The sequence below is a fragment of the Carettochelys insculpta genome, chromosome 7 (assembly GCF_033958435.1).
Source record: "Carettochelys insculpta isolate YL-2023 chromosome 7, ASM3395843v1, whole genome shotgun sequence".
NCBI lineage: Eukaryota > Metazoa > Chordata > Testudines > Carettochelyidae > Carettochelys > Carettochelys insculpta.
The window spans coordinates 27,436,957-27,462,128 of NC_134143.1; the positions used below are offsets into that span (position 1 = coordinate 27,436,957).

The following is a 25,172-nucleotide window of genomic DNA, read 5'->3' on the forward strand; positions in this document are numbered from 1 at the left end:
TTCTCAGGTTTTTTTTGAAAGTCACTTTCATCTGTATTCCCTTGTAACCTCACAACAGCATTTTGCCATCCCTGTAATATTTCTCAGTCACTACCATGGTAATCCTGGGCTTGCTTATGCTTTTCTCAGAAAAAATTACCTCAATTCCTAGGACTCTTTCTGTGTAGCACAAAACTGTATGACATCAGGGACTCTATTTAGATAAAGGATACTAAAATATTTTTAATTTTTGCCCTTTGTCACACAGCATCCAAGCCAATTTGAGTAATAAGGAAACTCTATATTCTGGCTTGGTATTATATTTTCAAGATTGATTTTATCCATACACAGTGCTTCCATAGGCTCTAAAGAAGCCTTATTCGTAGTTTCTGTGGCATGGTTCTCCTATGGGTTTTTTAATTCCATCTTTTTGACCAGTTCCTCCTCCTTTAGAAATGTCTGCTTAGCATATGTACTCTTACTGAAAACTTTGGTGTGATCTTTCTCTAAGTACCCAAAATCTGTGAGTCACCATTTCTTCATGCCTCCAGTGAGAGACAGAGAAGACTTGCTTGTACTTCTTCAATTGGGTATCAGCTCCCTGACAACTCCAGTCTGTTATGCTAGTCCTTACTTTGCATAGCAGGTTAACAATGAGTGTGACTTGTTTCTTCAAAGGACTTCCCAGACTCACAGAAATGCCAGGTCTGATAACCCCGGGGGACAATGTGCACACTAACTTATTTGGTCAAATCTGGATCAGTTCCTTGTATTAGTGAAAGCTATGTTATGTTTATTATGAAACATAACAATTTAAGAATTCATGAGTAAGGATAATGGAAATAGTTACACACAAAAAATAATCATTACATTATTCCCAGAGACTAAATTTAACTTAACAGGCTAACTTCCAGTCTAAATAAGTTTATCTCACCCAACATATTCTTTGTAGTATTTTTAAACAAGCTTATTTGAGAACCTGTTTTCAGGAATGTAATCATTCCACTTGATTACTTCATAGACACAGGGATAAAGTGTTCTCTTTCATGTTTTCTCCTAATAGTTCCCCAAGTTCACTGTTTGTACCCCAGAATGAGCATGACTTCTTGTAATTTGTTCTCCAGTGTGCTGCCTTTCCTGTTGACTTGGTATGTAAATGGGGGTTTCACTGTGTTGTCTTACAATGCTTAATTTTCATTTCGATAGAGAAATATAGATCTTCCCTCCTGTCTAGAAGAAAACCTGTTTTCCTCTTGGTTAGTGATAGACTTTAAAACATATTTTCAGTACTTCTGTCAGGAATTATAAGGCTCAGGATGACAAAATTTTTTAGTAGAGATCGTGCCTGACACTCTTCAGAGAACTAAACCATTACAGGCCTGACTAGGGAGCTGTCTGTAATCTCTGCACACTACCTCTGTACCCTTTTGCCACCTGGCATTCAAGAGGTTCTGTAGGAACAATAGTGTTTTCTTAAATTACGCTTTCTCTTTGCGTTTTTAAATCTTTGTATGAAGTAAAACATTTATTCCCATAAACTCAATTGCCTGACTTCCAAATTCTTTTATGAAGCATCCATTCAAAAACGAAGATAGTAGGTCACTGGTTTTACTTATTTATGAAGGAAGAAGTTTAGTTGTGTAATTATCATTTTCTCTTGATATTAATGTTCTTACACTGTTTTGTTAATTTCAAATATATAACATTGCAAAGTTATGTGACTATTAATAGGGAGGGATGGCTCGGTGGTTTGAGCGCGGCTTTTTTGCAAATCCAGGGTTGTGGGTTCAGTCCTTGAGGAAGTCATTTAGGATCCTGGGGCAAATAGATTTAAATGAAAAAAAAAAACTGTCTGGGATGGTGCTTGGTCCTGCCAAGAGGGCAGGGGACTGGACTGATGACCTCTTTGAGGTCCCTTCCAGTTCTGTGAGGTATGTATGTCGTGGGGTGGCGGGGGGAGAGAGAGGGCTCAGTTAGAGCATCTGCTTTGTAGATACACAGTTGAGTTCAGTCCTTGAGGGGGTTTCCAAGGGTCCAGCACAGGTTAGTTTAAAAAAATATATATAATAGCACAGCTGAATTGCTGTTAACAGTCTGATTATGTAGTTACCGATAGTTACTAGTGGTAGGACTCTTGTTGGGAGTTCATTGATCTTTGGACTACAGTGGGTAACTCAGGTTATGGCCCTTTATTTCACAGTTGTACTTTAAGTTGAAGGGTCTTATACTCAATTACAGTACAGTATTTTTCTAAAGGTAAGTTTCCTCTTGTAGATCTACATTTTTGGTACTACAAACCTTAGGTTTGTGACTTGGAGATGAGGCAATAGATGTTAACAGTTTGGTTCCTTTTGGAGTCCCCATATTCCCCAAGATGTTTGTAATCTCCAAGTGTGTGAATCCACGGAGATACTATCTTTAAAATACTAGTTATGGTAAGTAATTCAGTCCTGTTCTTTCCTTCCTTTCTCTCTTTTTTGAATTTACTCTACTTGAGATGACTTATTGGTCAATTTTTTTTTTTGTTTTATTCAGGTCTGTTCTTCGATGTTGTTTTTGGATATGTAACAGCATTCGCTCCAAGTTATGAAATTTTTGCAGTGTCACGCTTCATTGTTGGCATTATGAATGGTGGAATGTCTCTAGTGTCTTTTGTATTGACACAAGAATACGTAGGAAAGTCTTTCTGGGCATTAACAGGTAAGATTTAAGAATAATGTTCATATCTTACACAGAACTTTGTTTCTTTATAAATTCCTGAAACTTTAGAAATATTTTTAAGTGTATCAGTTTGTTTTACTGCATAATAAAAATTGCCATGAATCAAATAAATGCGATATTTGGCCCAGACCAACAAAGATTTCAGTGACATCTTGAATTAAAAGAGCAGGATTGGGGCCAGTGTAATTAGCAACAGTATAGTGGTAATATTTCAAGATTAACATAGTAATTCACAACACTGTCTGTGGCCTATTTTGCATTAATCTTTTTCCAGTTGTCCTCTTCTTCCCCTCAGTTTCCCAATCTCACCACAGGAGTTTTGAGAAAATATTATGACACAAACTCTTCTCCCTTTCCCCATCTCCATTTTTCAAAAGTCTTTTGTTTCTCCTGTCCTACAAAAATGAGCTAGCACATACAATACTTCATGCTTTTTTCATAGTCTCTACTGAATCCAGTGTTTTTTAAAAAAAAGTTTATCTGATCTAACAGTACAAGTCTGTAATGCATATTTAGCAATAAATGTCGAGATTTGGGTCTCCATCACATTTGTGTAAATCTACAGAAACTCCAACTTTAGTGGATTTGTATTGGAGTAACTGAGTAGAATTTGGCCCTAAATGTTTTATTGTGGTAGCTGTGAGCCTATTTTCCCCTTTTATTTCTGCAATGTTTACATGCTTTTTTCTCATTTCTTTATATTTTATTGTCTTCTGGGAATGAGGGAGTAGGTTTTTCTTTTTTTTTCTTCTATGTTTTTCCAATTACTGATTCCCTCCTTTTTTTTTCCCCCAACCCCCAGCCCTAATGCTCCTCCCCATTTGTTAGTGTCTGCTTTCCTGCCTCATGTTGTTTCTATCTGCTTCCTGTTTGTCTATCTCAGTTCTTCCCAGTCTTTTCCCCTGCAGGGCAGGCCTCTGATGGGCTGAAGAGACACTCTGCTGCTTGCCATTTCAGGGGCTTTGTTGTTTTAGTACCTCTCAGCTGTTGAGCAGGGAGTGCTGAAGAAAAGATCAATGCACTAGTAAGGAGAGAGAGCTAATGAATACTGCTCCTTACAGCAGTGCTAAAGAAGAGCTTCTAGCTGCCAGCTGTGGCCAAGGCTCCACCAACCACAATTTGAGAACTTCCAGTTTAGTATTATATTTCACATAATTTACCGCAAAAATTTGATGTTAGCTTTTGTGATTGACATTGGCTACGTATTTTCTGTAACACCTTTTATCGATATTTGTTCTGCAGAAAGGTTTGGTAAGTTTATCTTGGTATCACTCAAGTTTGTTGTTGTTCTGTATAATCCCGAGTGCTCTTCCAATTTTGTTTGGCTCATGACCACTCCAAGATTGTCAACATGTATCCAATTAAATGAACTATAATATTACTTTCACTTTCTCTCCCACCTCCATTTCTCTATACAGTTTTTACATTGGCCTTCCCTTTGACTGCTTCCCACAAAACAACTCAGTATTAAAATTTCTGTAAATACACATATATAATCCACGTACTGTCAGAATCAGTTAATTTATTCAAATGAACTCAGTAATATGCCACCTGCACCTTATGTACTGTAGGAAGAGTACATACATAGTGTTTTTTACTGCTTTGAAATCTGAGGCATCTTATATCAATGTTTGATATAATAAGTTTTTGTTTTTTATTTTCAGGCTCTCTAACAAATTTGACATTTGCAGTTGGCATAGCAATTTATGCCTTGTTGGGTTACTACATACGGGAATGGCGCTTCCTTGCATTTCTATCAAACTCTCCGGGGGTTTTCTTCTTTTTAGTTTCCTTGTAAGTTGTTCAAATTTTGTTGTGTATAAGCATGTAATGTGTAGCAATATAACAAAAATAAACCTTCTTATTGTCACTGAAATATATAGCAATTGAACTACAGCTGATTTATCAAATGTTTTATACTCCAAACAATCTTAGATTAGTGTAGGAGTGGGAAAGATACGGCCTGCAGGCTGGATCTGGCCCACGGACCGTGTCAGCCAGTGAGCAGTCAGCTGCTGCTTTAAGTGGCTTACTGCTCCATGTAGCTCTCTGCTCCGGGGAAGGGGTCGCTTCGTATGCTGCTCCTTCCCCCTTGCAAAATCTCTCTGGTTCCACTGGCTGAATTCCAGCCAATAGGAGATGAAAGCTTTTGCTGGGATCAGGAGACAGTGCATGAAGGGTCCCTCTCCACTCATCATCTGGAGCAGAGAGCTGCATGGAGTGGGCAGCAGTTTTCCATTACCAGGGGCTGCAGCTGGCAGAGAGCCTGTGGGGCTGCTGGCCAGGAAGTTGTGGACAGAGCCTGCCTCTAGCACCCCAAACCCCCTCTCCTCTCAATTCTCTGCCACCCTTCTCCTGTACCCTACTCCACATAACCCAAGCCCTCTACCCTCACTCCTATACCCAAACCCTATGTAAACCAAGCCCTCTTGCACTCCTCCGACACCAATACCCTTTCCAGACCTTGACCCAGGTCACAACACCCTCCTGCCCTAAGTCACATCCCAAATCCCTGTACCCCCTCTTTCACCCCAGAGCTCTGTCCCACATTACAACTGCCTCCGCCCAGACTCACTCCCAGGCCCCACACCTCATCCTGCACCCGTCTCCCTTACTCCAAACTCCCTTGCTCACCCAGCCTCCATCCAAGAACCCACACCTCCTCCATTAATATCACAGAAGAGTGTGATCCTTGACTGATTTCCAAATTCTTTGAGTGCCCCCCCCGCAAAAAAAAAAGTTTTCCCATTCCTTGACTGGCTCTTTGAGGTGAAAGGTGATAGAATTGTTTTTACTAGTAAAACAACAGCTTTGAGATTTTTCTTGGCATTGAAGAAAAGATGCCAAAAGAAACCCCCCTCACTGGCCTTACGATGTAGGCAGATGTGTTAACCTCATTGATAGAGGAGCATAAGAAGCTAGTAGCCAGAAAGTTTGGCTTAGTTTAATTAAATGTCTCCATTTGATTAGTGTTAGTACACAGAAATCTTAAATTTTCCTTCTGATCTGTGACAAAATGAAGTCTGAGTGACTCATCAGGAGCTGAGTAAAAGGGAAGAAGAAGAAAACAGAAGCAGCATAGGGTAGGGACATCAGAACCCATAGGAGGAGCTGGTTTGCCAGAATGCTTTTTAAGCTGTTGTGGGCAAAGACCATAGAAGTAGGTGTGTGATAAATGACCAAGAAAGTGCAAGGGCAAATTTGCATGGGGAAGATGAGGGCTGCTAGAGGCTATGAACTGTGAGCCAGCCTGTTCCAAATTTTTCTGGAACTGGAGATTAAGTGATATTGAGTTATAGTGTCAAGGCTATTCCCAAGTGCGGGAATGAGTAGTTGGGTATTCTGCAAGGGTGCAAATTGTTAAGACGTTCTTTAGAATAAAGAACAAAATCCTGCCGTGAGCAGCAAAGCAAAAAGGAATTGAGAGGGTTTCTGATGTGCTTTTTTTTAATGTTAGTCCATTGCATGTAATTTCAGCAGAGATCAAGATTTGGGTTTAAATTACATTTTGAAAACTTTGATGTAATAGTATTTTGTCTGCAATGTTTGACATGGTTTTGAAAAAGAAATTTGAGTACCTGATACAAACTAGCTGAGAGAATATCTGGATTTTAAATTACTTGGAGTATAAGTTAGATGTTTGGATTTAATATACGGTTGCTTTACGAAGTGACACTTGAGGTATTTTGCAGAGAAAGAAGGTTGATACAGTACTTTGTTGGTGGGACTGAAGTTTTACTATCATATCTTTCTGTGGTAGTGTGCTTCCAGAATCACCAAGATGGCTGTATTCCCAAGGGAATACTGCAGAAGCAGAAGATGTGCTTCAGTACATGGCCTGTGGTAATGGAAAACAAAGCTTGACTATAAAATTGAAACCATGTGCAGGAACAATGAAAAAGAATGACGCAGAATCTGGTATCCTAAACCTAATAAAGCACCCAGTTCTTCGGTGGCGAACTATAATTTTAATGTATATCTGGTAAGTAATAAAAAGGAGCTGTGCTGAGAGAGCAAGAATTGGTTAAAAAGGAAAAACTAATTAAAATATTCTATTTCTTCTCTTCATTGAATAATTGCTTTCTCAAAGTAAAATTCTAAGGTTTCCTGTTAGCAATTCCAAGCATTAGTTTTTTGAAATATTGTGCCGGTATTACATTGTAATGCCTTTGAGCAAGTTATATTATCTGGAAGCTGTTCTAAAGAATAAGATGATGTTAGCTCAAAACAATAAAACATTTTAATGAAGAAATTCATAAAAATGGTTTTCATCCTTCATTCTGAAAAAGTATATACTCAGAATACAAACTGTCAAAATGTAAGTGGAAAAAATGAAACTGAGAGCTCAAAATCAGCCAGTGTAGATATGTGTTGGGGAGAAGTGTGGACATGCCATCTGGTCATTAACTTTCACACATTTAATCTGTTGATCAATTTTTGATTAGATTGATTAGTTTGCCCAGTTAGCACTTTGTAATATGTTAGGTTCTGGTCAGATTTACTGTTTGTGGGGTACATCAGTGACAACGCTACTCAGGGAAGTCATTCTGTAATTGTGGAAGTGAACAGTAATTAGTCAAATAAGTAAAATAATCCAAACAAGTAAAGTTATATATCTGCAACTGACACCATTACAGGTATGTACTCACTCTATCCTTAGGGTGTGCGCTAAAGGTTGAGACAGATCTCAGTCCAGCTGTGGCATGCTGATGAAGAACTTTAATGACTGTGTGCCTAAAATCAGTCTTGATGGTCTTCATGCATATGTATGCACAACTCTGACTTCCTTTACCATATCTTGACATCCCAATATTCTTAGGGTGAGAGGTACTTTCTTGTAAACGAGTATATTAAGCAAAACTGATTAACATGTAAGTCAGCTGGGTTACTGTTTACCTGCAGCACAGCATCTGCTAATGTTCCCCTCCAAAATGTTCTTAAGTGATATTAAGTGCCTTTTTGGGGTTACCTGGCTGCTGCTTGAAACACTTGTGATTATTACAAAACCATAAATAAAGTCTTATGCCATCTTGGCCGTGTCTACATTAGCCCCAAACTTCGAAATGGCCATGCAAATGGCCATTTCGAAGTTTACTAATGAAGCGCTGAAATACATATTCAGCGCTTTATTAGCATGCGGGAGGTCGCGGCACTTCGAAATTGACACGCCTCGCCGCCGCGCTGCTCGTCCCGACGGGGCTCCTTTTCGAAAAGACCCTGCCTACTTTGAAGTTCCCTTATTCCCATCTGCTCATAGGAATAAGGGGACTTCAAAGTAGGTGGGGTCATTTCGAAAAGAAGCCCTGTCTGGACGAGCCACGCGGCGGCGAGCCGTGCCCATTTCGAAGTGCGACAGCCGCCCGCATGCTAATGAGGCGCTGAATATGTATTTCAGTGCTTCATTAGTAAACTTCGAAATGGCCATTTGCATGGCCATTTCGAAGTTTGGGGCTAGTGTAGACATGGCCCTTGTGATTTAAGGTCAGTGTTAAATGCTTAAGCTGTTTTATAGATGTAGGCTTGTGGGTCTCTTGCACTCTGTCAGTTTCTTACCTCTTTATTTTCTAATTACTGTGGGGCTGCACACAAGATATAATGCAAATGCAAACTTGCAAACTTTTTAAAAAATGTGAGTGCCCTTTTGGTACACACAGGTACCAATCAATGCACTGTCTTGGTGTTCTTGGTTGCATCAAGCACAATTTCAAAAATTGGGCCACAATGGGAGAGGACATCACACATCTGAAGATGAGGACATTGCCCAGAGCACTATGTCCCAAGAAGAGTTCTGACTTTGTTTAAGCTGATTGGGAACCCCATCAGTAGCTTTCCTGTTTAGGAAGCAGCTCTTTTCACTGATACTAAGAGGGAGATTTCCCATAATAGTCTAGCATCATATTTGAGACAGTTGGTAGGCAATAAATGGAAGAACTTAGCTGTTCCACACAGACATTAACAGAAATGAAGGAAATACTGATAAACTGGGACAGAGCAACTTTTGCTAGATACAACTTCTCTAGAGGCTGGTTAGTGAGTCATAACAATCATAAATACCTTCACTATGCAATTTAAAATATTAAAGAGACACTCTTTACAATTCAGAGAAATGGGAAACTAAGAAAGCAATAAAGTCATAGAAGAAGTTATTCCGGCCCTCAGAAGAGGTCAGTGATGTAAATTATCACAGGTGTGATTAGACACATGCATGTGAAGATGTCAATACTGTGCATACTGATGTTCAATAATCCAGTCATTTATTTTGACAAAAAGAGCAAGGAGTCCTCAGATACCACTACAGGTTATACCTCCCTGGTCCTGCATCCTTGGGACCTCACTGGTCTCAAACCAGGGACTTGAATTTGCCAGACCGGAGAGGTCAATGCCAACCTCTCTGCTGTCACTGACTTTTGGGCTCCACAAGGTGGCAACAGACTGGCTGGCATTGATTCAGAGGGACTTGGATGAGGGAATACTTGGATAGAGGTATAGTGGCTGTGGGTCCCTGTGGCTATGGGACAGGTGTGCAGCCCCCCAGAAGCTTACAGTGACCCATGGCAGCTGGGCTGTGTTCCTGTCTGCACGGCTCCATAGCCACTTTGCCTTTTCTCTCACGTGTCCCCCATCCCTGTGTAGTACCCGGAGGCACTGAGACCACATCTGGGGTGAGTGAAGTCTCTGCTCTACAGCCTCAGCTGAGAACCAGCTGGCCTTTAGCTCACGTGGTAGAGTGCAGGGCTTCAGACCGTATGCTTGCAGGTTCTGTTCCTGGTGCCGGCAACCCAGGTCTATTGGTGTTACAACTGGTGCACTGGCCCGGAAGAACTGCTGGAAGGTCTCAGAAGCTTGGGATGTGCTTCCTCAGCCCAGGGAAGCATGTACTACCCAGAGGCACTGATACCTCATCTGGGGTGAGTGAAGTCTCTGCTCCACAGCCTTAGCTGAGAGCTAGCAGGTAGCTCATGTGGTAGGCTGTAGGGCTTTAGACCCTATGCTTGCAGGTTCTATCCCTGGGGCTGGCAACCTGGGTCAGTTGGTATTACACCTGTTTCTCCTGTTCCCTCCATTTTCCCTTCGTCCCTGAGCTTGTTGCCCTCCAGAATCTCAGGGAGGACAAGAGAGAAGATCTTGAGCAGGGGGCCAGCTTTCCCCTGTGAATGTCAGAACCACAGACAGTGTCGCACTGTAGAAGTCTGGACCATAGAGGTTGAACCCATAATCAGTGTGGGCTGGTGCTTGATCTGTACAGAAGCTGGTAGTTTTATACCTCTCTCCTTCATCAACACACATTTCCTTCATTCTCTTTACTGTTCAGTGCATCTCTGTCAGTATCTGCATTCCTGCAGCTAAGCCCTTGTGACAAAACATAGCCCCACACTGGTACTGTGAGGGTTAATGCTACTCTTTGGGCTGACGAGGGCATGCCCCTACAGCCCGGCTGGGCACGCTGCAGCTGGGGACCAGATATGAAAGGGAACAGCTCAGCACATTCAGGGCAGCGGCCAGAGACGTGGAGGTTCTGGCAGAAGAACTGCCACAACGTTGGCTGGGAAACCCCTTGCCCATGAAGCCCAGAACTTCAGGATAGTAGGAACTCAGTGACTCCAACATCCACAAATGACAGCTTCAAAACATAGGACAGGAAGTGACCAAGAGAAAGCAAGGGAATGGTACCTTCCACCCAACTGAGTCAGTGTGTTGAATCCAATAACATGCTGACCCTGTGGCAGACCACCTCGGTGTGCTTAGGGCCCCCTCTTGAGGTTTGGAGGAGGAAAGAGGATCTGGGTTCCCCTACCAGGGTTGCCAGCCCTCTGGTGGTGGCTTTCCCATCTTGCCCAGGGCTACTCACTAGGCTATGCTGTTCTGCAGGTCAGAGCTGCGGTAACTGAGTGAGGCCTAGTGGCCACAGTGTTCATTGTGAGGATGGGACCACAGTGAAAACAAATTCCTCTTCCCCACTCCAAGTGGGGATGGGGTGCGTCAGACCTACAACAGCACTAAACACTCTCACAAACTCTGTCTGGGTCCTTGAACTTAGAGGTTGTCTCATCCATTTCCCTCTCTGCATTACCTGGTGTCTTTGACAACACATCTGTGGCTTTTGGCAACCATGACTATTAGGCTTAGCCTATACTTAACATTTAGATCAACCTAGCTGTGTCATTCAGGATGTGAAAATTGACACCACGTACCACTATATTTAATTATAAGCTAACTCCTGGTGTAGACGGGTCTAGATCAGTGGACGAATTCTCCTCTTGATGTAGCTACCAATCCTAAAGGAAGTGGTAACCTACATCAATGGAAAAGCATTGGAGCCTGGGGAAGTTCAAGAGGTTAGGAAGGAGTTTAAAGTTGTGCTAAGTGAACAGGAGGGGAGTCAAGGGAGCTATTACTTGGGAGAGGTTGCAGTCATTCTTTGAGTGAGGCCCCTATGAATGTTCCACTGGAGGTCCACCATTGCCTTGTATGCCTGGGTTTTGAGATTTGCATCAGCAGTGCCTGTCAGACCGAACATGCGTACCTTTCAGTTTTGCATCATGCGCAGAACACGTGAATTGCTGTGCAGTCAGACTGCTGTCGACTTCCTTTTTTGCTGCCTTTTGGTCTGGCATGTGAATGGCTCATTTAACAATTACATGCTCTGTTAATTTCCTCTGGGTCATTTGGCATTAGCCACTGTCAGAAGACAGGGTGACTGGACTAGATGGACCTTTTGTCTGACATAGTATGGCCATTCTTTTGTTCTTACAGAATCTGCAGCAGTGCCTGCTTCTCCCTTTGACCTGTTAGATCCCAAACTGGGGTGTGTGAAGAAATGCCGGGGGGGGGGGCGCGAGGTGATCCAGCCGCACCCTCCATCATTCTCTCAAACCCAAGAAAGAGCTGGCCCTTGCTTCTGGCTCTCAGCGCCTGCCATTTCATGTGGGCATCTCGGCGCAGCCACTATAAAAAGCAGGCAGCTGGTGAAGGCCCATGTGGAGCTAGCAGCCTCCTGCAAAGCTGAGTGAATGTCGGTTGTAAAGAGGGAAAGGAGGATGGGTTTAGATGGGGGCTGGTGGTGCCTGGCTTTGGGAGAGAGGAGGGGCTGGAGCAGATGGCTCATGGGCAGCTGGGGTGGCTGCCCTGCAGCTTGGGAGGGCAGCTCAGGTGGCTGGCCCCAGCAGCACAGGGCTTAGGCAGGTGGCTTAGGCAGCGGCTGGTGGGTGGGCAGCTGGCCCTGCCAGCTTGGGTGGCTGGGCTACAGTTGGTGGGTGGGCAGCTGATACCGGTAGCATGGGGGCTTGGGCGGGCGGCTTGGGTGGCTGGATCATGGCTGGTGGGTGGGTGGTTCGGGCAGCTGGCCCTGGCAGCGCAGGGGCTCAGGCAGATGGCTTGAGCAGCTGACCATGGCAGCTCAGGTGGGTGGTTGGCCCAAGCAGAGCAGGGGCTCAGGGACCTGGTCTGTGGCTCAGGCAGACATCCCCAGTAGCACGGGGCTCGGGCGGGAGTCTCTGGCAGTGTGGTGCTTGGGCGGACAGCTTTAGCAACACAGGACTCAGGCAGCTGGCCAGGTGGGGCCAGTGCCGTTACCCTGAGTGGGCCATATTTGGTCTCCTAGGATTTCCCACCGTATGAAGAAAATGCAGTATCATCTTCCACATTAAATTCATTTGTTTCTGATGTTAAATTACATTTTTATTAAATTTTTGGGCCAAGAAAAGCTATTTGTGCTTATTTTTAATTGTAACTGTTATCGTCAATATTTTGTGTTTATTTTAAATTACAAATTGAATTTTTGGTTAAAAGGGAGGTTGAATGAAGAGGTGAGGGAGTGTGGGTGTTTCTCAAAAATCAAAAGGGGGGCATGATGCCGAAAAGTTTGGGAACCCCTATGTTTGATAGGGCCTTGTCTATTGGTTTTACTGTAGTTCAGTGTCTACTTCTTTCCTTTCTCATCTTCTCTCTCATATATATATCTTCCTTTTACCCTCCATGTTAGTTTGTAGCTTAGGTTTTCATTTTCCCACTTCCTAACTAGGCAGCTTCTCCACTCACCCTTATGCCCAGGTCTTCCAGGTTTAAGAGATGCGTATTCTGCAAGGATGCCTTCCTGATAACTAACAGTCACCAGTGGGATATTTGAAGCCTAGGAGCGGGATCCAGCTCACAAAATATACTCCTTGCCACAACCTGACAGATCCAGAAAAGACTGGGACATTTGGTTACAACTTCTCATGAAGAGATTATTGTGTCCATCATTGACTCCTAGCCCATAAGCTTCCTCCAGGTGGATCACAGTCTGCTAGGTCATTCACCAACCTTTGTTTGCCATGTCCTTTTAAAAAAAACAGGCTCCCTCTTCACCTGTGAAGCTCTGCCCACCAGAACACTACCACTTGCAAAGTCAGTTGCTTTGGCATCCTCAGAGAGCAGACATGGCTCTGAGGGCCATGTGAATATGTCCTGTACCAGAGCTAAGCAAAGACCCAGGACCCTAAGTGAGCAGACCTACAGCTGTTGGCACCAGAAACAAGACACAAGAACAGTGCTGACCTCTCCAACCAGATCAATTTCGGGCCCTGTGGTACCAACAGAACCACTGGCACCAAGCAAGTCCTTGGTATCAAGCAAATCCTTGACACTGAGCAAGTGCTTAATTCCATCTGCTGGCTACACAAGAGAATGCATCTTTCTGTTGGCACCCATACATCCACCAGGGCAGATGGTGTTCTCTCCCCACCCCATTCTAGGAGTTCAGATTCCCTAAGAACCTTCTTTATATCCGCCTGAATCACCAGGACTCAAACACAACATTCCTCCACTTTTGTCATCTTCTCTGAGCATTTCTTTTTCTGCTGTGAGCACGGCACTGTTCTTTCCCAGCAGGAGCAGGAGGAGGATCCTGTCCCACCCTCATACTTGGGACAAGCATAAAAGGTGTATTCTGTGTCCTTTCTGTCCCCAACCAACAACTGGACTAGAGTCCTGGCTGGGATTGTCATGGGTGTAACCCCACATGCTACCCCCTCTGCACTGTCCATATTAGAATTCTTGGTCCATGTACAGAGCACAATTTGGGAAGCCCACCATAGAGCAATGCTAAAGGCTGATAGATTTGTTATCTGCATTAGTCTCTTAGCCACCAGACTGAGGTTCACTCAACAGTGGACAAGGAAAAGCTGGCAAAGGAAGTTCCACTGCCTCTTCACTTCTTCTCTCCTTCCTTTTATCAGGCTATCATTCCTCTACTCCCTATGTCAGCCACTGTCTTCAAACACTTTCAGTAGTTGGTATGATAGATTCCTTCCAGGCTCCTTTCAGGGATAGGAAAGAACAAGAGCATAAACTGCTTGACATCCTGCATGCATATTCATCTTCCAGATTAGCTCTCCGAGTCAATGAGGTGCTTCTTGACCCTATTTCAGCGCTGTGGAAGATCCCAGCATCCATCCAGCTTACTTGTAAGAGGGCAGACAAAATATTGCATTCTCTAAAAGAAAATGGAATTTTCTTTTTTTTTCACTTGACTTCAAATTCGTTAGAGGTCAGCGTTGTGCATGAAAAGAGGCAGGTTCTAGGTTCCATCCACTCCTTATAACAAGGGCTGGAAGTGATTGTCCTTTTTAATATTTGTTCTATAAATTTTTCTCCTGATGCTGGTCAGACTGTTCTACTTTCATGTGCGTATCTGATGTACAACCAACTTAGCTATATATTTATTCTGTTAAACAGATTTTAAAAATACTTATGGGAGTCAGGTTTCTCCAGGTTGTTCTATGTATATGTATGGTGTACTTTGCCAAGAAGATTAGGTTTCTCTGTGAATTGAAGTAAGATCTATATGAATCTTTTTATGGGCTCCATAAAGCTGTATGTGAAATAATAATTCTCTTTGTACTAGGCTGCATTTAAACAAACTGTAACTTAATATCTTTAGTTTTATTATCAAATCTAATCAAATTTTATGGATGTTTTCAGGTATGTCTGCAGCCTGGTATACTATGGCCTAACATTCAATGCTGGTGAATTAGGAGGAAATCTGTATCTAAATGTTGCTCTTTATGGCCTTGTAGAAGTTCCAGCTTTTCCTCTATGCATGTTTTTTATTGAGAAATCCTGGTAAGAACAGTAACTTTCTAGTTTTATGCCTATAGTTTCTTAACTTTCTAGTTTTATGCTTATATTGTAAGGCTAGAATTGTATGTGTGTATCTATAAAATAGGGAAAAGCTCTTCTTTTTTATGGTAAGACTGTGCTGTACTTCTGAAACGCCTTTGAAGCGGGTCTTTGCCCATGAAAGCTTATGCTCCAAATATTTGTTAGTCTGTAAGGTGCCACAGGACTTCTTGTTCTCTTTTTTCCTTGAAGAGTTCTTTGTAAGCTTGAAAGCGTATCTCTTTCTCCATCAGAAGTTCCATCCAAAAATATGTTGACTCACGCTCATTGTCTCTCTCTCGGGGGCAGTCCACTGTAAGGCCTCCTGTAGTTAAGGCAGGACTATGATTAGCCTTTTCCTTCCTTCCCTTTACAATATCACCTAACCTTGTCCTACTAGGTTCAGTTTTTCAAATGTTTAGTGTCAGCCTAAGCATGAACATTTTTATATTTGGAATAATTTGAGTATAATAATAGTCTGGATAGAACACTTTTTAAATATATCTTACTCCTGTAGAAATTTTATACTTTAAAATTCTAAACACAATATTCTAAAATTCTGCAAAGTTTGTCAATAAATGTGGAGGCTCCAGTGTGACAGTGAGGGTCACAGGCCATTAGCTTCATGGAGATGGGAGACCACCTTGCAGCCTCTCACTCCCAGGGCAGGGATGGGGCAGTGAGGCTGCACTCAACCCTGACACAGAGTGTAAGTATATCTGAGAGCTCTCTTCATCCATTATTTTGAGGACATAAATGAGGTATATGGTTTGTAAAGGTTTAAAAGATACCTGTAACAAGCTATCAGAGAGAGAGCCATGTTAGTCTGTATCTTCGAGAACAACAAGAAGTCCTGTGGCACCTTATAGACTAACAGGTATCTGTTAGTCTATAAGGTGCCACAGGACTTCTTGTTGTTCTGTAACAAGCTAGGTAGCTTGAAGTTTGGTATTCCCATTAATCTACAATGCATTAAGAAATCTGTGCATTTAGTTTCAGAAGGGTGAAAAGGATCACTTAAATGCAAATACAGAATGTTGGTTTTAAAGAATCTAGAATTCTGCTGATAAGCAAACTATGTAGATACAGATAATGCATTTTACAGTGTAAACTGCATGCCAGGCATGTGCACTATTTTAGAAATATATTTAACTTTTCAACTGAACTATCAGAGCTTCTGTAACTCACTAAGAATCAAATTTATTTGTAACCCTTTGTTTGTAAATATCAATTATATATAATACTGAAAATACCACTGACATTTGTGTCTGATCAAGTGTACTTCATTTATATTCTCAAATAGAAGTAGCCTTTGTGGAGCCATATGTGTTCTTGTAAAGGCTTAAATATGAAATGCCACTTTTTGTATTTTACACTTTTTATTTTATATTACAGCAAAAACTTTGATAAAAGAACAGTAAAGTTACATATTCAAACACTCAAAGGTTGGTAAGATCAGAATGAAGTCTGCTTATTCAGCCTTATTTCAGTCCCCTTGTAAAGATGCATTCTTAAACAATCTCTTAATTATTCAGTCATATATTTTTCACAGGATCCCAGCATCTTTCTTTGCACACAATGGATTATGCCCACAGAATGAATCCAGACTGTTTAGTGAAAGAGGCTATTGTTTATGTGACCTCCTTGCACATTTGTTGCAAGAACTGAGTTTTCATGAACAATATATTCACTAAAATTTTTAGGAAAAAAAAATCAAACATTTTGCTGGAAAATTTCTAAGAATATTAATGCACTATAATTTTAAAAAAATGTAATTTCAGAAGTGAAAGCACTGTCTTAAACATGATACAAAATGTCTAATTGTCTATCATCTATATCCTTTATATAGTATTTTTGACTTTTCACACAAAAATACAAAAAGGCAAGTTTTCTGTCTTGATGAGTTTATATTTTAACCTAAGGTAACCATGTGCTCATTTTCATTTTAGGTCTGGAAGACGTAAAACTACAACTTCTTTTCTGATATTTGCAGGGTTCGCATGTATATTTACCATGTTTTTACCAGAAAATTTTGGTGAGTATGTACTGTTGTCTAAGTAACTTAAGCTAGTATATCTACAGATAACAGATTGAGCTTAATTGTAAAACAGGAAATAATGAGGGACTGATGAAGACCATGTATATTTTTGGAGATGTTTTGGTAGCACTGCAACTGGATGTGGTTCAAACTGTTGAATATTATGACAAACATTATTTTCACAGTTATTACAGTAGTTTAAAAAAATCCTACCAGATTGACAGTCGAATCTGGAGCTAATTATATTGTATTTTACTTTGTTACATAATAAGTAGTGTTACTATTGAGATACCGTATGACAGAAGCACTCAATTGTTCCAGACTATACGTCTTTTAGGGACCTGATTTTTTGTCTTGCATACGTCCCAGGTTGCACCTCACTTAAAAATTACTTGCTTACAAAATGAGACGTAAAAATGTAAGTGCCATAGCATATTACTACTGAAAAATTGCTTTCTCATTTGATGGTATAATTGTAAAATATAGCAGTCTCACTTTATCCAGCTACTGGGAGCCTCAAGGATCAAAATTCTTCAAGTGCTGAGGGAGTTCTTCTAGTCAGTAGCCGATTTAGTATTGGCCCACTTGTTCCATGACACTGAGCCCAAGCTCAAAAGAGGCCCATATCACTCCCCTCCCATTCTCCCTGCTGTGCTGTGCAATGGGAGCCTGCAGGGCATGATGAGATGGGAGTTGAGAGCACAAGGTACCAGTGGTAGCTATAGTTCATTGGCCAGCTCTCTGCTTAGAGAGTCTGCCCTGGAGCAGGAAAGGGACTAAATTTCCCAGTATTCCTTGACTACTAGCCACAGGAAAGTTGAGGGATGGGGAGCTGTGACACTCCAGAATAGCAATTTGCTGCTAATGGCAAGTCAGCTGCTGAAAGGGGGTTGTACTGTGAATGGGGAAAATGGATTCCAGGGAAGACTAGGCAGCTTTGTTCCAGATCACGCCCTCAGAAGTCTTCCCCGGACTGGATTAGGGCTGTTAGTGGCCTAGGTTTGCTGCCCCCATGAAGGAACTGGGGGGACTGCATCTCCCTCTGAAGCCCAGCACGGGAGGTATGTGGACCCTATCAGGAGAGGTTAATGTATGATAAGGAAGGAAGGCCTACTAGAGGACCAGAACAGCTTTAGGTACAATGCAAGGCACACACAAGGATTTTGCTTTATTTTCACAGCCATGGAAGCATAAATGGGTTTTTCATTTTCAGATTTATCTAATACTCAGAAAGGGAATCTAACACCCACTTTCCAGAATTGAACACAGGCTGCTGTTAAATCATTTCTGCAAAATCAAATACTGAGCCACTGTAATTTATTGTAGGAAAAATTGGGATAAAATTGAACAACTGATGATGGCATCTTCCCAGTGCTAACTGGGACTGGAGTTGCTATTTTCAGCAACCATTGCCAGTTTTTAATTCTTCTTTTGAAAAGAAGATAGTAATATTGCATTGGTGATTTCCTCACAGAAACAAATAATAGAACAAAAGAACAATAAAAGCGCCTCATCTTTTCCTCATTATTTGAACAGTCTTCCAACATGAATTCAGATATCGTTCCATCACAGAAACTGAAAATTGTTCCACTTTACTGAAGTTCTGTAGCCATTCAGAAAACAGTTCTGTGCATGTCCAGAATTCCTGTTGTATTCGGAAGCTGCAGACTTTGCAGTTCAGTGCTTCCCTCTTGGCCATAGCTTTAAGTAGCTGAAATGCCCATCAGGTGCAGCACAGTCCCCCAATTTCCATACTTCCCTCAGCTACCAGGCATGCAGAAAATACATCCTGAATGATTTTGGAGGCTGAGGTGCCAAGAGGTTCTCATCCCTGAGCAGCAACTCTGCAACAAGTTCACAGTGTCTTTCTCTGCTGTGGGATTGGGAACCGATGTAGACAGTAGAGTTATCCCATGTATGAAAAATTCTAAACGAGCCTGATGTCGTGAGAGTCTTTTCATAAGTGCAAGGGACCCATTCTAGATGCTACAAACAAAGAACATTTTATGCTGAACTGGTTTATTATTGTAACAGGAGGATCAAACATTACTTAGTTAATAGTCAGCACCTCCTGCAGAACTTAATTATTTCTGTGAGGCCTCCCACCCAATTTGTAATAATCCTGCGTAGCTTACATGGGCTGAAAATATCAGGTTTTATGGTTACAACAGGAAGTGTAATGAAGTCCTATATATATGGTATAGTGGTATGCACAAGGTCAGACATTAAATTCAGAAAAAAGTATTAGTAAGCAAGACCCATTTACAAATGGTTTAAAATATTTTTAAACAGGCCCACATTTAATTGGTGAACTGTGCAGCATGTTTTTTGTAGGAAGAGGTCTTTAATTCCTTCCTTTCCTAGTTCACGAGAATATTTGGTGACAGGTTAGATAGCTTTTACGCTTTTATGCTGAAAGAACTTGAGTAGAAAAAGTAAATGGTCTAAATGTGTATATATGACTCTTGAAAAAGATCGTGTTTTTGACTTAGCAAAAGAAAACCATAGAAAAGCGTAATGTATTTTTTTATGTTCACATTTATTTTCTCTCTTTCAAAGGTTTATTTTGTAGTCCAACTCTGTTAGCTTTGTGTGGAAAATTGACCGTCAGTGCTGCCTTCAACATAGTGTATATTTATACTTCTGAACTCTACCCAACAGTGGTGAGGTAATTCAAAATTTAGATTTTAATTCACATGCGGAATAATTTTTGGCATACAAAATGTAACATCTGTCTAAAGATTTGTTCCAATTTGTACTAGTGCATTAAGTGTTGATCTTTGCACAATGAAAGCATTTAGACTCATCTAGTCAGACCTCCTGGACTTTGCAGGCCAGGTAACCTTGCCCCACTCATTCCTGTAATAGACACATAACCTGGGTTACTGAAGTCCTCAAATCATGATCTGACAACTTCAAGTTTCAGGTACCCCACCATGTAGATTAATTTAAACCTGCAAGTGACCTGTACCCCATTCTGCAGAGGAAGGCAAAAGTCTCCAGTATCTCCAGTAATTTGACGTGGTGGAAAATTTCTTCCTGTCCCCAAACATCATGATCAGTTAGGCCGTTTGCATGTGGGCAAGATCCAACAGTCAGTCAGATAGCTGGGAAGGAATACTCTGCAGTAACTCAGGCTGCATCTACACTACAAGATAAATTCAAATTTAAGATTGGTAACTCAATATTACCGGGTGACTGTCTTTACTGTAAATACCATTAGCTCGATTTATGGTGCACCAATCTTGAGATTACAAAATTGCAGTTACCTGATGGGTATAGCATCAAGCTCCAATTCAGAAGTTCAATTAAAGGCCAGTGTGGAAGCACTCTGTCTTAAAATGGAATTTATTAGCCTGCAGAAGTGTCCCCTATCTATCCCACAAAGTTATGCCTGCTGTACCTGGCTCCCAGCTCCCTGCTATTAGCGGGAGCAGGGAAACTGACCAGGCTGCTGCACTCCTTCGGTGGGCGGGGGGCAGGCACCCCGTGGCCAGGTGATTCCAGCCATGTGGGACCAGGCACCCCCTCCCTTCCCGGGGCCAGACACTCCACTGACACGTGGGGCCAGGCACCTCACTGCCAGGCAGCTCAAATCGCATGGGGTCAGATGCCCACCATGCAGGTGTCCATGGCCACCTGCGACCAGGTGCCCCTAGCAAGTGGACTCCAGCAGCTCTTCCACCAGAGGCAGTGAGTGGCAGGGGTTCAGGCTCTTCTGGAGAGGGTTTTTTTATGGGGGGGGCATGTTTTTGGGGGGAGCGGTGTTCAGGAGGTTATTTTTTGGGGTGGGACTGTGGTTGGTGGAACCTGTGGGGAGAGGGAGTAAATCTTCACATTTAACGGACTGTGGGGAAGAACTGACAGCCTTATTAGTCCATTAAATGGAGGGTTTACTGTACTAGTGGGAGCTGGGAAACTGACCAGGGCTGCTGTGCTGTCAGTTTCCCGGGTTCCCCAAGCTGCGAGAACCGGGAAATTGACAGCATTGCTGCACCTGGCCCAGAATGCAGGGCTGAGGGAACTGTGGGATAGGTTCCCACAATGCACTGCTGCAACAGTCAACGGTTGGTGATTTCAATGTGGAAGCAATGTGTCAAATTTGTTGGGAGCCTGTGTGAAGTGAGGATACTCAAAATTGAATTTAGAAAAACTGGCATTATAAAATCTACTTTAATAAATTTGAATTTATCTTGTACTATAGACGTAGCCTCAGAAGCCTCCCCAACCAGTGCCCCATCACTGGTTGTTAGAGATATTTGCTGCTAGCAGTCACAGAGCACTTACATGCCATTGTAGCTGTCTTATCTTATACCCTCCATAAACTTATCAGGCTCAGTCTTAAAGCCAGTTAGGTTTCCAAGCTATTCACCTGTGAAGGCTCTTTTAGAATATCATGTCTCTGATGGGAATCTTAACTTCAAGCCTAAATTTATTGATGGTCAATTTATGTAAGTTCTTGTGTCAGCATCGGTGCTGAACTTAAATTATTCCTTCCCCTCCCTGTTGTTTATCTTTTTGATGTATTTGTACAGAACAATCATGTCTCGCCTCAGCCATCTTCTGGTTACGCAAAAGTGTCTGAAACAGTTGATAAAGCACTCATGTAAATAAAAATTATGTTCCCACAAAAGGAGTTACTAGTAGCTGCGTTATTTTAGCTTCTGTTTGTTAATTTTTTTTGTAAAATAACATAAGATCAGACTTAAAAGGGAAACTGATAGTAAAATGTATGACTCATATATACTTTTCATGTTAGACACATGTTCTACACCAGTGTTTCTTAAGATTTTTGAGACCTTGGAACACCAAATGATAGTATTTTATGCAGAACATGTGAAAATTTTCTTTAAAAAAATTTTCAGACCAAAAAAAAATGGCAACATATACAGCAAAATCAAAATTAAGTAATGTAATCAGGTACCATAGCAATGAAGAGCTAATATATCTGGTTTTAATTACAGGAAATATACATCATCTGTGTAGGATATCAAAAAAGTGTCAGATGCTCATGGCACATCTGCAAGTTGTTCATAGAACACCAGTGTTCCCTGGAACATAGTTTAAGAAACACCATTCTGTACAATTTGATGGGCTCAGAACTTCATTTCTCGTAGCTGTTGAACTTTCATATCTTTCATAAAGACTAAATCCACTTTAAAAATGTGTACAATAAAAACTGTCCTTAATTAAATATATCCTACACCTACTTTTCCTATTTCCATAGCTAATTTTAATACTAAGATTCTTCTCCGCAAAACCAAATTTCTACTCATGACTTCTCCCTTGTCTCCATCTTATACTAAATACTATAATTAACTTGATGGAAGAACATTTTAACTTAATAAAACCAGAGTTCTTATAATGCTACTTGTAATTAAGTCTACTATATAACTGTATGATGGCCCTTGAAAAACAAGTAATCTGTATGTATCTTCATGTTATTAATATTTTAACATAATTTATATAGAGCTTTAATCATACATTGCTTCACAAAAGTTTAATATGCAAACAAATTAATTGAAATACCCACCACGTATTACGTAACTCACAGTAGGATTTAAAAAAAAGCTACTACAGCTGTTCTCAAGAATAAGTTAATAGTGAAGTTACGTAAATGAAGTACACATACCCTCCGTGTTCTTGTCCTCTTTCCAATGCCCCCCAAATATTATAATTGATATGGGAGTAATGTCTAAAAATGCTGGTCAGAATTGGAGCCTTACTGTGGTCACTGTAGTATAAACAAACACAGAGGCAGATATAATTCCTTCTCCAGAAAACTTACAATCAGAAAAGACAATAAAACCATAAATAGGGAGAGAAGAGATGAGGGGCAAGCACTTATCAGTAACTTCATCAGGAGTATGGCAGGCACACTGCTTGTTAATTTCTTTCTTTTTCCTTTTATTCATTTGTCTTTATTAGAGGGTAGGGGGAAAATAGCAGTAGGAAAAATAGCAGTAGGAGATGAGCAAATACAGTGAAAAATGAGGTACAGATGCACAGTGAAAAAGGGAGGGAAAGAGTATCAGAACACTGGCAAGGAAAGTGAAACTGTGAGTAGGAAGAATTTGAGGTAGTGTTTTTGGAAGAGGTTAAATGGAATACCAGACAATAATGTCCAGAGTTCAAGTTAAAAAAATATCACTTTGACAGCTTCCTTAGTTGTAAAGGTCAGGAGAGTGGATAGCTAAAACCCCTCTGGCTGGGTTTCTCCCAATTTGTGTTGCTGAAGCTGTTCCAGGCTATGTTGCAGCTGAATACCCTATGTCTTACTGGAGCTGGCTGCACACCCATGAGATGCTGCTTTGCTTTGAAACACACAGATCTTTAGCTCTGAGGACAGGCAGTGGAAGCAAATTCCATAGAATGAGGCCTTCCATTAAGGAAAATCCATTGATGCTTCTGGAAAGCTACAAGTTAGGAACCACAGGAGGAGCATCCCAGCTGTTAGTAATTGTCTTAACATTAAGTTGGGAGAGGTTATAGGTTAGAGCTTTTAAAAATGACCAGTACCTTATACCTCGGTTAGCACTAGATAATCGTTGTAATTCTCACCTTATAAGATAACACAACCATGGTATGAGTTTTTAAGGAGTGTTCAACTCCCACTATGCTCAGGCCCCATTCCAACTCTGCCTGTGCCCCATCTCTCCATGCCCCAGTCCACACCATCCCCCGAACATGCCCTGCTCTTACTCCTGTCTCTCCCAGTGCTTTTGCACACTACTAAATAGCTGATCCACAGCAGATGGAAGGTGCCTGGGGAAAGAAAGGAGGTAATGGGTGAGGGTGCATGCACAGAGCACCAGCAGAATTTGTGCCTATGGTTACAACTGTAGGAGATCTGTACGCTTTTGGCTTTTCATTATATTGCAGTTTCTGTCACAGACAGTGGAAAGAACTTTATATGAAATTAATCCTCATATAACTAACAACTAAAAACGAGTTTAATTTGGGTTTTATTACAGGCATCTGACAAAGTGGATATTTGCCCACAAAAGCTTATTCTCTAATAAATCCGTTAGTCTATAGGGTGCCACAGGACTACTCGTTGTTTTGTATATTTTAACGTTTGCCGCCTCCTTTGTTTTCTTATCATTCTTCCTGAGTCTGAATTGTATGAGGTAAACCTGGACTCAGAAGTTTTAATTTCATAGCTTCTATTTGTTTCGCAGTGATCAATGTTTAGCTATTTTTAATTCATAAATCATTCTGCTGCTATTGTCAGATATGCAAAAACTCATATCTGCTGAGAATTCTATCAAGAATCCACTGCAATTCAAATGAGTCATTTGTGTTTGGGGAGATAAAAGTTAACCAGGCATAGCACTGCCCCCGTGGAGAATATGCACACTTAGTCTGGAACAGAAATAAACAAATGTTGTGTATGGAGAAGTGAAAGGAGGGGTTAGTGTGAGAAAGGATATCATTTTTCTAAACTATTTTCATGCTTGAAATGTGATTATACATTTCTTATTTAATAACGTTGCAACACAGGTCTCACTCTAAAATGATTTCACGTACATCTTAGTGATTACATCTGTTTCATATATTCTGGATATATTAATCAGTTTCAAATATTTTCATTATTTTGTACAAGAAAAATGTCATACTAGCACTTCATTTTTGTTCTGGATAGTTAATTTGAAAACAAAACTTTAGCGCCACCTCATGGTGGTATGAAATTTTGCAAACAGTGTCCTTTTCTCCTTTTTATATCAAAGTCTAACTAAACTTGATGTTGCTAAATTAAATATTTTATCCTAAAAGCAAAAATTTAAAAACATAAGCAGTCTAATTGATTTTACATATTACTAGTAAAATATGTGCAACTTTTAATTTCAGTTACACCTATGTAGCATCGTAAACATTTTCAGAAATATCTAAATTATTACTGCATCGATATGCCTCATAAAATCCGGAAAATATAGAAGGAAAAAATTGCACCATCTGCTGGTCCAGAAATTAATCTTATAACGGAAACTTTTCACGGAGTAATAAACAATGACAGAAGATGACTGAATTCAGGAACATAGTTTTACTAAAACCAAACAAATCTACAGCACCCTCTAAGAATATTTGTGTCTTTTTCAAATGATTGCCCATGATTGATTCAGCTGTTGAATGCACATGCATCCCAGGTGTATGAGATGATTCTTTTGGTCATACAGGGTATAATAGGCCAGCACAGGCTAAGCTTGCATGGACACAGCTGTGGCTACTGGATTCCGGTTGCAGGGTTTGTGGGGAAGTTTTGGGTCATTATGTACCATACAGGTTTTGGGCTGGC

The 25,172-nt window shown here is 41.1% G+C and overlaps 1 protein-coding gene across 2 annotated transcripts in view; it reads left to right on the forward strand.

The window, feature by feature from the left end:
* Positions 1-25,172, forward strand: part of LOC142015702 (solute carrier family 22 member 15-like) — a 42,015-nt gene that overhangs the window by 11,054 nt on the left and 5,789 nt on the right. For both annotated transcript variants that reach the window (XM_074999475.1, XM_074999474.1), the window contains exons 4-9: positions 2,515-2,679; positions 4,365-4,494; positions 6,461-6,682; positions 14,662-14,802; positions 16,788-16,873; positions 19,436-19,544. In XM_074999475.1, coding sequence (XP_074855576.1) covers positions 2,515-2,679; positions 4,365-4,494; positions 6,461-6,682; positions 14,662-14,802; positions 16,788-16,873; positions 19,436-19,544 — 853 coding nt within the window. The remainder of the gene's footprint in view (positions 1-2,514; positions 2,680-4,364; positions 4,495-6,460; positions 6,683-14,661; positions 14,803-16,787; positions 16,874-19,435; positions 19,545-25,172) is intronic.